We start from the raw sequence: 16,826 nt of genomic DNA on the forward strand, positions 1-16,826 counted from the left end.
GAATATATCGATGAAAACCAGGAGCATGGTGTTTCCGCGTCGGGTCCGGGGAAGGGGTTCAACGAAGTCGGCTCCGACGAGCGCGAACGGCTCCGTTGGTTGGCGAGTGAGCATCTTGCCAGCTGGTTTACGCTGGCTAACCTTGTACTGTTGGCAGGTCAGACAGCTAGTGACATACCGTACCACGTCCCGATGGAGTCCGGGCCAGAAGTAACGTTGGGCGATCCTCCTGAGTGTCTTCCGGATGCCCAGGTGCCCGGCGGAGGGATGGTCGTGGCATTCTCCTAGTACGCGTTGACGCTGTTCTCGGGGTACGCACAGCTTCCAGTGGTTGCCTACCCTGACGCCTGTGGGATGCCCTATGTGTCTATAAAGCTGTCCATTATCCAGGGAGTAGTTCGGAAATTTCTCGGGACGTATTTGGACCTGCTCCTGCATTTTTCTTAACCATTTGCAGTGGCACTTAAGTTCCGCGAGTAACTGAAGTCTTCCGAGTGGTTGCCGGGAGAGGGCGTCGGCGACCACGTTGTATTTACCCTTCCGGTAAAGTACGTCGAACTGGTACTGTTGAAGTTCCAATGCCCACCGAGCTATCCGTCCCGTGGGATTGTTAATGGAATTCAACCATTTGAGGGCCAGGTGATCTGTGATTACGTCGAACTTATAACCCTCCAGGTAGCAACGTAGCTTTCGGGTGGCCCACACAATTCCGCGTCGAGAGGTTCTTCAGACACTTGCGATTCCGGCGGGCATTCCGCGACTGTAGCCAGGTGTCCGTGAGGGCAATTCTTCCGGAACGAATTGCGCCTCTGAGCGTTCTCTGTGTCCGGTTGGGCGGGTAGTTGATACTTCCCAATTCCCTTCGGGCTTCCCGGGGAAGATTGTGGCGTATCCGGGTCGTCGGGGGACGTTCCTGTCGTTGTGCTGGCTAAGCGTTCCTGACTCGCGAGATACTTCCGAAAAAGGTTCCTTTTCATGGTCACGGCGGCATCCGGTAGCGGCTGGAGGTTGTACTGGTTTTCCTTGATGGTGACATCGGCCGTTGTTATTTCCGTGGTAGTGCCGGGGAGGATCGGTGGTGGCGAGTGCTCGGATGGAACTGGGGTTGGTTTCTGGCCCGCGATCGACGTGATGTGACCCTTTGTGACCCCCTCGATGGTCCTTATTGTCCGCTGGGTAGGAGCCGGTGGGTCCGAGAGGTGGGCGATCGCCGCTGTGGGCGCCGCTCGGCTGGCTGGGCCTGGGTCGGCTCTTCGTGTGGCAGACAGGGCTAGCTGTGTGTGCGAGGATCCCGGCTGTTTCCCGACTGGCGGCAGCAGTCAATGGTGCGGACATCACGTCTCCCGCAGTCCCAGCAGTATAGGACTGGTGGGGTCTGGCATTCCCGGACGAAGTGTCCCACCTCCGCGCAGCGATTGCAGGCTCGGGCCACGTCGACGGGTGTTTCCGCCTCCTGGGAAATCATCCGGTTTGATATCGCTGGACTCGGTGTGCCGAAAGGCGTCGTCACTGGTCGTATGGGCTCTCGTCGGCGAGGGCCGCGCGGAGAGCTGCTCCTTGTGGTGTAGCTACCACTGGCGGATGGGACTAGTGCTGCTTGTCTTACTGGGTCTCGATCCCGAGCTATTTCGAACGCGGTGGATAGTTGCGTCAACCCTTCCAGTGAGGAGAATTCCTGGCGCCTTATGAAGATTTGATACTCCGGCAGCAGGTTCTCGAATATCCTTTCGAGCTCCTGGTCGAACGAGTAGTTCGCCCGTTGCATCATCAGGCGTAGTTCTACCACATAGAATTTGAAAGGCTCGCCGCCTTGCTGGTGGCGGGCCCTGATTGCATCCTCCAGGCGCTGATAATGCCGTGGAGGGAGGAAAAACTACAAGAACTCCCGCTTGAAAGTTTCCCAGGGCACGGCGTGCATCTGGTAGGCTCGGTACCAGCCTTCGGCGCGGCCTGATAGCAAGCCAGCGATGGCCCGTGGGACGTCGCTGTTCCGGACGCAGTATGGGCTCGTGTGACGATGTTCTGGGGACGGCACGAAGAGAAGTTTGCCCCTGCGCCGGGCATCGGTGAGGTGGACCGGTTGGTCAGTCCCTTTGGTGTAGGAGCCTCAGGGTAGATGGCCTCCAATGCGGCGAAGCGTTCCCGCAGCGCCGGGCTGTGGTTGGACCCTCCGATGAACGATGCGTGCCGGGGTCGCAGTTCGTCCACCTGGCCGTGGGTGTTCAAACCGAACTCCTTGAGTAGAGCTTGGAGTTCGTCCTTTCGCCGGTAGTAAATCCACCTGATCCCCATGGCTTGGGTCGCGGATGCGTCGTCGGACGCGGAGAAGCTCCCCTCCTCGAGCTGGTTTTTCTTCTGCGTCCTCCGACGCTTTTCGTTCTAGGTCCGTTTTCATCGGTCCACCCGGTGTACGGTGCGGCTGGGTGTCCGCTGCTGTAGGGCCTCTGAGTGGGCGTCGCGCGGATGGCTGCTGGACGATGAGGTGGGAGTGGCTGGGTCTCCCGACTGGCGGCGGGGGATCCGGTGTCCACGGTGAACGTGGCGATTGTGTCCTCGTCACGGTGAGTGCTGTAGGTGGCGCGGATGGGATAGGCTTCAGTCCGGCCAGAGTATTCTACAGTTATATTTGTAAAAACACAGGAGACGAAAACGGGACTGGGAGTTGCCGCCGGGATTTTGTTATCGGGATCACGTGGCCGGCCTCGTCGTCCGTGTTGCGTAGAGAAAGCAGACCTCGGAAACGCCACACGAAAACGGGACCGGCGTAGATTTAACTTGCGGGGATTTCGACTGGGCCCTGCGCGGAGCGAAGGGGAGGGCGCGGGGAAATCGGCGGAGATTTGCCCGTCCGGAAAGTGTTCGGATTGCGCAGAGTAAACCTAGGAAAACGAAAATATGGGAGCTTGTCCGACGTGGATGGGTACGCGGGCCCAACGCAATGCGGCAACCTGGCGAACCCGAGAAAAGCACTCCCCGAAGTTCACTAAATTTTATTAGCTGTCCCTAACCTGGACGTTAGAAGAAAAGGCCGGCGGTAGTTTCCCGCGCTTTTCCCCGGTCTGGTAAGCGTTCGTATTGCGTAGAGAAAACAGACCTCGGAGACGCAACACGTGAACTTGCCCGACCAGGAGTAGCACGTGGGTAGCTTTGGTTTCCGCGTTGCGTAGAGAAAACAGACCTCAGAAACGCAAAGCGGGATCCTGGCCAACCCGAGAAAAGCACTCCCCGAAGTTCACTAAATTTTATTAGCTGTCCCTACCCTGGACGTGAATAGAAAAGGCCGGCGGTAGTTTCCCGCGCTTTTCCCCGGTCTGGTAAGCGTTCATATTGCGTAGAGACCTCGGCCCGACCAGGAGTAGCACGTGGGTAGCTTTGGTGTCCGCGTTGCGTAGAGAAAACAGACCTCGGAAACGCAATGCGGAAAGCTGGCCAACCCGAAAAAGCACTCCGCGAAGTTCACTAAATTTTACTACAAGCACTTGGGGTTTTTAGTTTCACAAGTTTATCTTCCTTTTATTTATTCTTGAATTCTAGCCGTCCGCTGGTTCCTTCCGCTGAGTTTTCCTAATGGTCCGTCCTGTTCGGCTGCCGCAAAAGAAAAAGAGCGATCTCAGCGGATCGCTGTGCCACGTCGACACGCTTTTTTTTGCGCTTTACAGCACGCTCGCGTTATCAAAACTAAGCTTGCCTTTAACAGCACGCTCGCGCTTAAAAGCACGTTCGCGCCATCCGCGCTAAGCTTGTCTTTAACAGCACGCTCGCATGTTCACGGGTGATTGCGATAAATTTTAACAGCACGCTTGGCGCTTAACAGCACGCTCGCATGTTCACGGATGATTGCGATAAATTTTAACATCGCGCTTGGCGCTTTACAGCACGCTCGCATGTTCACGGGCGATTGCGATAACTTATCGATTATCGACTTTCGACCCGACTGGCCAGCTGACCGATCACTGGCAACCTCGCGCGCTTATGTTTGAAACTAAGATAACTTAGGTTTTAAGCTTAAATCTATATTTGGAATCTTAACATGTAATGAGAACTTAACATAATACTGCCTTCAATGGCTGAGATACTGGGTTTTCAAGTGGGGAAAATGTGAGGCGCCTTGAGCGTCCTCACACCCCCCCTTTACTTCGGGGTGGTTAAAGAAGTGGGCGAAGGGCCACGATGACTTCTCCCCGAGCGGTCACGTTGACGCGAAATTTAGCGCCGTCGATTTGGCGAAGATATCGCACGTGCCGGCGATCCTGAGCCTGGATGGATGCGACGAGAGCGGGGGGCAGACGGCGGTCCGGGGTGTCCAAATAATTAGCCTAGTACTACGTTACCTAACTTGCCTAGCCTGAGTGCGAAGACCAAACTATTTTAAACTAGCCTAATCGATACAATTTTCCCGCTTAAAGGTAAAGTGATACTAGCTTAGTCGCTTACGTCTGCTCTGGTAGAGTTGTATCGGGTACGTCATCAAGTGTGGGTTGAGAATTCCTCCTCCTGGGGTCTTCTGTAGAGTCGTCGTGTTGTTCTTCGCGCGGATGATATTCCTTCAGATCGCCTATGCCAGCTGTACGCCTCTTCCGGCGGTCTACCTTCTGTAGCCGCACGACATTTGATGATAGAAATTTCACCACCTTAAATGGACCCGCGTACTTCGGTGCAAGTTTTGCGTTAAAACCCTCGTTGGCCTTGGACAGATGGTGAAGACGAACTAGCACCTGTGAACCTATTTGGAGTCGCCACTCACGTCGCCTCAGGTTGTAGTATCGACTTTGTTCCTGAGAAGCTATGTAATTGGTTTCCAGGGCGGTGCGGAACGCTTCCTGAAGCCTTTTGGCTCGTTCCGTTGGGTCCAATGGCGAGGCATGTAATTCGGGTGCGACCGCATCGAAGAGGGCACCTGGCAATCTAGTCTTCCGACCTTGTACTAGATAAGCCGGACTAAACCCCGTGCTATCTGAGATGCTGGTGTTTATGGCGAGGGAGATCTCGGGCAGTAGTTGATCCCATGTCCGATGATCCTGATTCACATATTGTGCTATCATTGTCTTGATAGTACGGTTAGCGCGCTCCGTCGGATTTTGCAGGGGGGAGTACGGAGCGGTGTATTCCAGTTGAATACCGTTGTTCCGGCAGAACGCCCGGAAGTTTCGACTGGTGAATTGCGTGCCGTTGTCACAAATCAACCTCCTGGGGGCTCCAAAGCGAGAGAGTATCCTTTCTCGGAATCCGAACTCCAGTTGGGCGGCATTGGCCTTCTTCAATGGGATGAGCTCTACCCGCTTGGAGAATATATCGATGAAAACCAGGAGCATGGTGTTTCCGCGTCGGGTCCGGGGAAGGGGTTCAACGAAGTCGGCTCCGACGAGCGCGAACGGCTCCGTTGGTTGGCGAGTGAGCATCTTGCCAGCTGGTTTACGCTGGCTAACCTTGTACTGTTGGCAGGTCAGACAGCTAGTGACATACCGTACCACGTCCCGATGGAGTCCGGGCCAGAAGTAATGTTGGGCGATCCTCCTGAGTGTCTTCCGGATGCCCAGGTGCCCGGCGGAGGGATGGTCGTGGCATTCTCCTAGTACGCGTTGACGCTGTTCTCGGGGTACGCACAGCTTCCAGTGGTTGCCTACCCTGACGCCTGTGGGATGCCCTATGTGTCTATAAAGCTGTCCATTATCCAGGGAGTAGTTCGGAAATTTCTCGGGACGTATTTGGACCTGCTCCTGCATTTTTCTTAACCATTTGCAGTGGCACTTAAGTTCCGCGAGTAACTGAAGTCTTCCGAGTGGTTGCCGGGAGAGGGCGTCGGCGACCACGTTGTATTTACCCTTCCGGTAAAGTACGTCGAACTGGTACTGTTGAAGTTCCAATGCCCACCGAGCTATCCGTCCCGTGGGATTGTTAATGGAATTCAACCATTTGAGGGCCAGGTGATCTGTGATTACGTCGAACTTATAACCCTCCAGGTAGCAACGTAGCTTTCGGGTGGCCCACACAATTCCGCGTCGAGAGGTTCTTCAGACACTTGCGATTCCGGCGGGCATTCCGCGACTGTAGCCAGGTGTCCGTGAGGGCAATTCTTCCGGAACGAATTGCGCCTCTGAGCGTTCTCTGTGTCCGGTTGGGCGGGTAGTTGATACTTCCCAATTCCCTTCGGGCTTCCCGGGGAAGATTGTGGCGTATCCGGGTCGTCGGGGGACGTTCCTGTCGTTGTGCTGGCTAAGCGTTCCTGACTCGTGAGATACTTCCGAAAAAGGTTCCTTTTCATGGTCACGGCGGCATCCGGTAGCGGCTGGAGGTTGTACTGGTTTTCCTTGATGGTGACATCGGCCGTTGTTATTTCCGTGGTAGTGCCGGGGAGGATCGGTGGTGGCGAGTGCTCGGATGGAACTGGGGTTGGTTTCTGGCCCGCGATCGACGTGATGTGACCCTTTGTGACCCCCTCGATGGTCCTTATTGTCCGCTGGGTAGGAGCCGGTGGGTCCGAGAGGTGGGCGATCGCCGCTGTGGGCGCCGCTCGGCTGGCTGGGCCTGGGTCGGCTCTTCGTGTGGCAGACAGGGCTAGCTGTGTGTGCGAGGATCCCGGCTGTTTCCCGACTGGCGGCAGCAGTCAATGGTGCGGACATCACGTCTCCCGCAGTCCCAGCAGTATAGGACTGGTGGGGTCTGGCATTCCCGGACGAAGTGTCCCACCTCCGCGCAGCGATTGCAGGCTCGGGCCACGTCGACGGGTGTTTCCGCCTCCTGGGAAATCATCCGGTTTGATATCGCTGGACTCGGTGTGCCGAAAGGCGTCGTCACTGGTCGTATGGGCTCTCGTCGGCGAGGGCCGCGCGGAGAGCTGCTCCTTGTGGTGTAGCTACCACTGGCGGATGGGACTAGTGCTGCTTGTCTTACTGGGTCTCGATCCCGAGCTATTTCGAACGCGGTGGATAGTTGCGTCAACCCTTCCAGTGAAAAGAATTCCTGGCGCCTTATGAAGAGTTGATACTCCGGCAGCAGGTTCTCGAATATCCTTTCGAGCTCCTGGTCGAACGAGTAGTTCGCCCGTTGCATCATCAGGCGTAGTTCTACCACATAGAATTTGAAAGGCTCGCCGCCTTGCTGGTGGCGGGCCCTGATTGCAACCTCCAGGCGCTGATAATGCCGTGGAGGGAGGAAAAACTACAAGAACTCCCGCTTGAAAGTTTCCCAGGGCACGGCGTGCATCTGGTAGGCTCGGTACCAGCCTTCGGCGCGGCCTGATAGCAAGCCAGCGATGGCCCGTGGGACGTCGCTGTTCCGGACGCTGTATGGGCTCGTGTGACGATGTTCTGGGGACGGCACGAAGAGAAGTTTGCCCCTGCGCCGGGCATCGGTGAGGTGGACCGGTTGGTCAGTCCCTTTGGTGTAGGAGCCTCAGGGTAGATGGCCTCCAATGCGGCGAAGCGTTCCCGCAGCGCCGGGCTGTGGTTGGACCCTCCGATGAACGATGCGAGCCGGGGTCGCAGTTCGTCCACCTGGCCGTGGGTGTTCAAACCGAACTCCTTGAGTAGAGCTTGGAGTTCGTCCTTTCGCCGGTAGTAAATCCACCTGATCCCCATGGCTTGGGTCGCGGATGCGTCGTCGGACGCGGAGAAGCTCCCCTCCTCGAGCTGGTTTTTCTTCTGCGTCCTCCGACGCTTTTCGTTTTAGGTCCGTTTTCATCGGTCCACCCGGTGTACGGTGCGGCTGGGTGTCCGCTGCTGTAGTGGGCGTCGCGCGGATGGCTGCTGGACGATGAGGTGGGAGTGGCTGGGTCTCCCGACTGGCGGCGGGGGATCCGGTGTCCACGGTGAACGTGGCGATTGTGTCCTCGTCACGGTGAGTGCTGTAGGTGGCGCGGATGGGATAGGCTTTAGTCCGGCCAGAGTCCTCTACAGTTAAATTTGTATAAAACACAGGAGACGAAAACGGGACTGGGAGTTGCCGCCGGGATTTTTTTATCGGGATCACGTGGCCGGCGTCGCCGTCCGTGTTGCATAGAGAAAACAGACCTCGGAAACGCCACACGAAAACAGGACCGGCGTAGATTTAACTTGCGGGGATTTCGACTGGGCCCTGCGCGGAGCGAAGGGGAGGGCGCGGGGAAATCGGCGGAGATTTGCCCGTCCGGCAAGTGTTAAATCCTTGGAAAACGAAAATATTTGAGCTTGTCCGATGTGGATGTGCACGCGGGCAGCTTTGGCTTCCGCGTTGTGTGAGTAGAAAAGACCGGCGGTAGTTTTCGCGCTTCTTCCCCGGTCTGGTAAGCGTTCGTATTGCGTAGAGAAAACAGAGCTCGGAGGCGCAACTTGCCCGACCAGGAGTAGCACGTGGGTAGCTTTGGTGTCCGCGTTGCGTAGAGAAAACAGACCTCGGAAACGCAATGCGGCAACCTGGCCAACCCAAGAAAAGCACACCCCGAAGTTCACTAAATTTTATTAGCTGTCCCTAACCTGGACGTGAGAAGAAAAGACCGGCGGTAGTTTTCGCGCTTCTTCCCCGGTCTGGTAAGCGTTCGTATTGCGTAGAGAAAACAGAGCTCGGAGGCGCAACTTGCCCGACCAGGAGTAGCACGTGGGTAGCTTTGGTGTCCGCGTTGCGTAGAGAAAACAGACCTCGGAAACGCAATGCGGCAACCTGGCCAACCCAAGAAAAGCACACCCCGAAGTTCACTAAATTTTATTAGCTGTCCCTAACCTGGACGTGAGAAGAAAAGGCCGGCGGTGGTTTCCCGCGCTTTTCCCCGGTCTGGTAAGCGTTCGTATTGCGTAGAGAAAACAGAGCTCGGAGGCGCAACTTGCCCGACCAGGAGTAGCACGTGGGTAGCTTTGGTGTCCGCGTTGCGTAAAGCACTCCGCGAAGTTCACTAAGTTTTACTACCAGCACTTGGGGTTTTTAGTTTCACAAGTTTATCTTCCTTTTCTTTATTCTTGTATTCTCCCTAGCCTTCGCACTCAGTACTGTCTGCCTCTGATCTCTGTTGCTTATCTTACATCTGAGCTTGATCTGATCTCGCCGTCCGCTGGTTCCTCCCGCTGAGTTTTCCTGGTGGTCCGTCCTGTTCGGCTGCCGCAAAAGAAAAAGAGCGATCTCAGCGGATCGCTGTGCCACGTCGACACGCTTGTTTTTGCGCTTTACAGCACGCTCGCGTTATCAGCACTAAGCTTGCCTTTAACAGCACGCTCGCGCTTAACAGCACGTTCGCGCCATACGCGCTAAGCTTGCCTTTAACAGCACGCTTTGCTTAACAGCACGCTCGATTGTTCACGGGTGATTGCGATAAATTTTAACAGCACGCCTGGCGCTTAACAGCACGCTCCCATGTTCACGGACGATTGCGATAAATTTTAACATCACGCTTGGCTCTTAACAGCACGCTCGCATGTTCACTGGCGATTGCGATAACTTATCGATACTATCGACTTTCGACCCTACAAGCCAGTTGACCGATCTTGCTGATCAACACTGGCAACCTCGCGCGCTTATGTATGAAACTAGGATAACTTAGGTTTTAAGCTTAAATCTATATTTGGAAACTTAACATGTAATGAGAACTTAACATAATACTGCCTTCAATGGCTGAGATACTGGTTTTTCAAGTGGGGAAAATGTGAGGCGCCTTGAGGGTCCTCACATGTGGCTTGGACTGGCTCATCTTTCTTGATCCATGATCTTTTTCGTTGGACATTATTGTAAACCCACTTTTTTGTCGCCAGTAATGATCCGCTTCAAAAAAGGATCGTTTTTAATCCGATGCAGCAGAGAATAGCAGATGTTGATACGCTTAATTAGGTGAATTTCCTTTAAGTTATGCGGAACCCAAACATCGAGTTTGCTTACGTAGCCAAGTTTCTTCAAATTGTTTTCAACCGTTGTATGCGACACACTAAGCTTCTCTGACATCTCCCGCGTTGAATAACGCCGGTTTTCATCCAGCAAAGCCTGAATTTGTTCGTCAACGACGGCCGATGGTCGACCAGAACGTGGGGCGTCTTTAACTCCAAAACCTCCAAGCCTAAATTTGGCAAAACAGCGCTGACATTGGCGATCACTCATGGCATCTTTGCCATACACTTCGCATAATTATTTGCGAGCTTCGACCGTTTTTTTTCCTTTTCGGAAGTAAAAAAGCAAAATATGCCGAATATGCTCACTTTGGTCCTCCATGTTTAATTTGATATAGCTCCACAAATGTTATCGAATGATTACCAAATTTTCGTCGATAATACCTAAGACAATAAGCTTTAAAACGATACTAAAAAGTGTGACCCTGGTGCTTGATTAGTCGTAAATAAATTAAATTAAAAACGATTACTATTAAAACGACATGACTTTCTTGCCAACCCAAGAACAATAATGGAAGCAGGACAGTTACAGAAATGAATGAAGTAGTCGGCAAATTTGTAAAAACAAATTACCAGATAGAGGAAAACAAAAATATTTTCTACACTAAACACTATGGACAAAACACTGCTATCCTTATAATAACAGATACTATAATAATTTTAATTCTAATTAAAATTTAAAATTTCATAATTCTTTTGTGTTGTGTATGTGAGTGTCTATGCTGGCCGGCAAAAATGTGACTGTATATGTGTGTGTCTACCCCAGACACACACGTTTTTGAAATATAAGGTCACTTATGCATTATTTTTGCCGGCGTGCATAGACACTCACACACTATTAATGTTTAAGGTTTCAAGTTTAAAATCGACTTTTACTTAATCATCCAGTGGAGAAAAAAGGACCTAAATCCATATAAAAATCCATGTTTTTTGTTTAATTAATATTTTAATCATAATAATTTTATAATTTGAATTGTACAAATATCTTTGATTATAACAAATTTTTAAAGACAATAAAAATTAAACTGCAAATCATTAAAAAATAAATAAACCAATGATCATTAAAACAAGTGATCAAAATCAAGTAAAAGTGTAAACAAAACAAAAGCCAAACAGCTGTTTTTGTTTTCGCCCGCTCCCCTAAAAAGCTATCGTCGGTAAGGTATGCAGGCACCATCCGCTCGCTCTCAACCACTTAAGAGCATATATTATTCATATTTTTATCATAACCCAATAGTAAATACGCCATGAAATTTTTGTGTCCAAATTCGTTGTATAAAATGACCTGTCTATAGGTTGTATAGTTAGCGGCATAATTTTTTGACGCGGAAGAGTCCAGACTTACGTGATGCAGGATATACCCGGCTCCAAACGTGATAAACAACGCCGAAATTGCAGATCACAAGGAGGACATCACTAAAGTCTACAATGAATCACCAGGAGAAACCACTGCCAGAAGCGCCACCGTCAAACAGCGCGAGTGCCGTTTTCACTCTTCTCTTCCTCGCAATTCGTATCGCAATAAAGCGAATACCTTCTTTTTTATGTTTGTGAAAAATGACCAACATTGCCCAATTCCACGAAATGTCAATTAACATAATTTTTTTTATACAGTGAGTCTTTTCAAATTTGCTACACCATTCTACCGCTTCACACGCCATGACAGAAAACCCCTGGTTCCACACTTGTGCTTTCGGCTTGACCTGGTATAACTCTCTCTCAGTAGCTCGTACTCTTCTGCGCAAACACGCCCACTTGGCTATTCTCGTCATCAAACCACAGTTACAGGCTCTTGCCGCCTTACACAACGCTTTACCTTTAGTGCCACGATCTGCTCAGATCCAACCTGCACCACACAATATCATCCATACCAGGCATGACTATTGTTCATCAGGCATAGCCCCTGTGTTTGATGACCCACGACGAGTGTCTTTTTCACCACCGTCACCTCTCTCAATGGTCTCATCAGAGATTTGCTCGTCTGGCAGCCTTCTCAAACTTTCGTGTGAATACTTATACGTTTGCTTGCTATTCAACGATTTTAACAGGTATCGATCACCTTTCAACAACTCGGCAACCACAAAATGTCCTTTGAACTTAGGATCCAGTTTGGTCTGATGCCGCTCTTCACTTCTCAGCAAGACATGATCCCCAACCTTGTGTTTTACAATCTTGGCCTTATCTTATCTCTTATCAACTCGATTTTTCTCATATTTTGCATTAATTTCAATATTTTCTTTGGCCTGAGCCCTCGCTTGCTTACAATCTATTTTAGTTTCTTCATTTATTGGCAATAAACCCATCGGTCTGGCCTCTCTTCCAATCAATAATTCCAATGGGCTATACTTTGTCACCCTGTTCGTCGTACAATTCATGGCTAACTGCACCTCACTAAGTGCATCCTGCCAGGAACGTTCACCTATCTCTACCGCTGTCAACATACTTTTCATCGTGCTCATGAGCCTCTCCACATGTCCATTGTCCCTACTTGCTATCAAACTCCTACCTTGATCTGCTATGATGCGGTTAGGTACCCCAAAGAGTGATATCCTTGATTTTAAAGCCTTAATACAGTTTTCTGAATCTAAATACAAAGTATGATACAAGTGAACATATTTAGTAAATGCGTCTATTTGTACTATGACATATTCCTTAGTATCATTTTTACCACTCAACTTTCCACTAATATCAATATGCACAGTGTGCCAAGGTATCTCAACTTTCGGAATTGGATGCAGTTCCATTTGAATTTTCCCTGCTGAAGGCTTTGCCAGCTTGCATGTTATGCAGTTCTCTACGAATTTTCGTACGTACTTGGACATGTGCTCGAACCAATACTGCTCGTAAACCTTGTCTAACGTTTTCTTCCACCCCAAATGCATAATTGCTTCATGGACATGATTTACTACAGACCACCTAAAGGCTCTTGGGATTACAGGTAAACAGCGTGTCTTTCCATTTCTCTGAATTTTCCGAGATAGAATTCCTGCCCTTAACTCATATGTCTTCGCTAAACTCTCCTGCATCTCTCCACCATTCAACTGGGCTATAATTTCCCTTAAGCACGAATCACGCTGCTGCGCAGCTAAAAGCCAGTTGTCTGTCAACTCTGTCAAGTCGATGCGAACTTCGGGTATCCTATTCATTGTTTCACATTCAGTGACAATCGGATTTCTGGATAAAAAGTCCACGTGCGCCATACGGTTTCCATTGCGGTACTCTACAGTGAAGTCAAATGATTGTAAATATGCCCACCAACGGTGTACTCTCGGTGTTAGTTCTACTTTGGTTCGACTTGCTTTTAATGAATTACAGTCTGTAAATACTACAAACTTTCGACCGTGAAGGTAATGGCGGAAACTTTTTACAGCGTTGTATACTACGAGGGTCTCTAGTTCGTAAGAATGATATCTCGATTCTGGGGGTGAAGTACATTTGCTAAAATATTCGATCACTCTAGGCTTACCGTCTATTTTGTGCATGAGAATGGCACCATAGCGACTTGCACTTGCATCTGTATGCAGCTCTATGGGATATTGCGGATCGAAGATAATTAAAATAGGAATATGAGTTAGTACTGAGATAATCTTTTGACGTATTTCTTCATGCTCTGATTTCCAAACGAAGCCACTATTTTTGGAAGTCAGAGAACTGTGGGAGAACTGTGGGACAAATTTACGGAAGTACGAAGCTAAACCTATAAATTGTCTCAATTGTGACACATTCTTTGGTTGAGATACTCCAGCCAGAGCTTGTATTTTTCGCGGATTTGGTTCAATACTACCGTCCTTGACCAAGTAGCCAAGATATTCTTTTTCGGTTTTCAGAAAAGAGCATTTTTTTATATTAAATGAAAATCCTGCTTCCGATAGAACCCCCAGCATGACTGTTAGTCTTTCAAATGCTTCCTCTTTAGACCTCGCTACTATGTTTACATCATCAATGTAAACCATTGCATAGGAGTACGCCAAGTGCTCGTGCTATAGCTCGCTGAAAAATAGAAGAGGCATTCTTCAGCCCAAATGGCATGGATAGAAACTCATACTGGCCCTCAGGGGTTACAAAAGCGGTTCGCTCTATGGATCCTGCATCTATTGGAATCTGATAAAACCCACTAGCCATATCTAAGCAAGAGAAGTATTTACCCCCACGCAGTCTGTTCACTTGATCTGATATTAGAGGCAATGGATATTTGTCAGCCACTGTATTTGCATTTAGCTCTCTATAGTCTATGCACAACCGATCACTGCCATCTTTCTTTTTCACTCGCGAATGGAGAATTACTTGGATGAATTACATTTGCTGCCAACATTTCTTTGATTTTATCTCTAACTAATTCTTTCTACGCCAAGTCGATATGGGCGTCTCTGCACAGTCTTGTTGGCATCCAATAAACGAATTTCTAATTCTCCAGTCGTGACACGTCTGGTCGGTATTCCAATAATAAAATGTTCAGTATATGGATCAATAATATTCTTCAATTTCAACTTATCATTATCACTTAAATCATAATTTGTATCAAATAGCTCATCATAACTTATAATAGTTTCATCAGATATTGAATTGACTACTTTAGTTTTAAAAATATTAAATTTATCAGCATCCATCGTTATACCAAAGCCTAGTGCCAAGATTTCACTACCAATCATTACGTCATGTTTCAAATACTCGTCCTTAACTACATTAAACATGATTTCCAAATTAAATTGACAAATTTGTATGGTGGACAGTATTTGTAAATTACAGTGCACAGTGTTTGTGACAATTCCTTTTAGAATGACTAAATTATTTAGTCTTTTTCTCGCGAATTTCTCTGCTAGCTTTGCCTTCATTAAGGAGCACTCGGCACCCGAGTCGAAAAAGAATGGAAAGGCCTTACCAAATAGATATAAAATTCCTTTGGGCTCTAACACTGCACAGACATCTACTCGCTTCTCGTTCATTCTGCCACTCGTTGCTGCTGTCCCCTTCATACATGCGGATGCAATGTGACCGACGATTCCACATTTAAAGCAAGTCACTCCAGTCCTGTCTCGTCCCGCCAGTGGTTTTCCAAACGATTTACTTGGTTTTGATTGTTCTGCCTTCCTCTTACGGCATTCCAGCATTTTGTGTCCGGAAATTCCACAGTATTGGCACTTCATTGATGTGTTTGCCTTGAATCTCTTCCTTTTGGGGCCGATCGAATCCTCTGAAGCCAGATGCTCACTTTGCTTCCTGTATGCATACGCCTTCAACTGCTGCTGCAGTTCATTTCTGTTAGTTATATTGGTTGTAAACAGTAGACGCTGCAGTCTAGTGTCGATTTGCGACGTGTGTGCAAGTACGAAAGAGACAGCTATCTCCTCGATGTCCATCGCCTTCCATTTCGTCAGAAGAGACGTCAGTAATCGGCTACCATATGCTGACAAGCACTCGCCTGTTTTCGAGAATATTTAACAAGATGGCGGCCGGCGTCTCCGAGTTGTCGTAGCGAAGAACAAATAGTTCTTGGAATTTTGGCCAGGTTATGCCAGCATAGCTGATCTGTGCCAGCCATTGGGAAGCGCTCCCTTCTAGTGCTCCGCTCAGCGACATAACTAGCGCACTGCCCTCCAGGGGATGCTCCGTGAAAATCATATCGGCTGTTTTGCGCCAGGCTCTGGCGTCAGCTTCAGCCACGTCTGGATTGAACTTTGGCAATCTAATCAATTTTTCACTTGAATTTGTTGAAGCAGGCTGCTGCATTGTTTTTAGTATTTCGATAAATCGTAGATTTTGTGCTTCTAACAGCGATCGCCATTCACTATCACGCTGGGCCTGAGCCGATCCCACTTCTGATGTCAGGGGCTGAGACTTTTCTTGTTCTTCCCGTTGCATTTTGCTACTGATGCGCAGTGAGTCGCGGTCAACGTGTACTTCTCTATCTTAGATGTCAGAGCAAACTGCCTTTTCTTCCTTCTTCACCCTTTCCATGGCACGCGCCATGCAGCATTGCCTCATCCAATTGTCCATTCCTTTTTTTGATCTCTCTCTCTCTCGTAGGCAACCGCGCCACACTCGGACGAGACGACACTCTCTCTCGTTCTCAATCCTCGCTCTCAGCACTTATGCAAATAAAAGGAACCACAAATAACTCGTTGCTTAGTTTCTTTTGTTCTATATTTTTTCTCTTTCCTAACGCTTTACAGTTTAATATACATTTTGCTTCTTATACATCTCCGACATATATTTATGCATATGTGTATAATTAATTCTCCAAAACCCAGAATACCACAATGAGAGCTCTTGTCGATGGAAATAAAAAGGGGTAAGTGAATTGCGTTCGACTTACTGTCAAGCGCCCTTTTATAAAAAAAAAAAAATATATATATATATAATATTATTAATACAAATATTATTTACACCGCTTAGAATGTCCTTTGAACTTAGGATCCAGTTTGGTCTGATGCCGCTCTTCACTTCTCAGCAAGACATGATCCCCAACCTTGTGTTTTACAATCTTGGCCTTATCTTATCTCTTATCAACTCGATTTTTCTCATATTTTGCATTAATTTCAATATTTTCTTTGGCCTGAGCCCTCGCTTGCTTACAATCTATTTTAGTTTCTTCATTTATTGGCAATAAACCCATCGGTCTGGCCTCTCTTCCAATCAATAATTCCAATGGGCTATACTTTGTCACCCTGTTCGTCGTACAATTCATGGCTAACTGCACCTCACTAAGTGCATCCTGCCAGGAACGTTCACCTATCTCTACCGCTGTCAACATACTTTTCATCGTGCTCATGAGCCTCTCCACATGTCCATTGTCCCTACTTGCTATCAAACTCCTACCTTGATCTGCTATGATGCGGTTAGGTACCCCAAAGAGTGATATCCTTGATTTTAAAGCCTTAATACAGTTTTCTGAATCTAAATACAAAGTATGATACAAGTGAACATATTTAGTAAATGCGTCTATTTGTACTATGACATATTCCTTAGTATCATTTTTACCACTCA

At 48.9% G+C, this 16,826-nt stretch overlaps 1 protein-coding gene across 1 annotated transcript; it reads right to left on the reverse strand.

Annotated features, from left to right (window-relative positions):
* Positions 1-4,430: 4,430 nt before the first annotated feature.
* LOC128263654 (uncharacterized) lies at positions 4,431-15,822 on the reverse strand. Its single transcript, XM_052998728.1, is given in 10 exon segments — positions 4,431-5,929; positions 5,989-6,457; positions 6,688-7,111; positions 7,195-7,493; positions 7,567-7,889; positions 11,764-13,808; positions 13,810-14,109; positions 14,111-14,182; positions 14,184-15,272; positions 15,274-15,822. Coding segments are annotated over 10 exon segments (6,948 nt in total). The 5' UTR covers positions 15,702-15,822.
* Between the last annotated feature and the right edge of the window lie 1,004 nt (positions 15,823-16,826).

Source organism: Drosophila gunungcola, unplaced genomic scaffold, assembly GCF_025200985.1.
Source record: "Drosophila gunungcola strain Sukarami unplaced genomic scaffold, Dgunungcola_SK_2 000010F, whole genome shotgun sequence".
NCBI lineage: Eukaryota > Metazoa > Arthropoda > Insecta > Diptera > Drosophilidae > Drosophila > Drosophila gunungcola.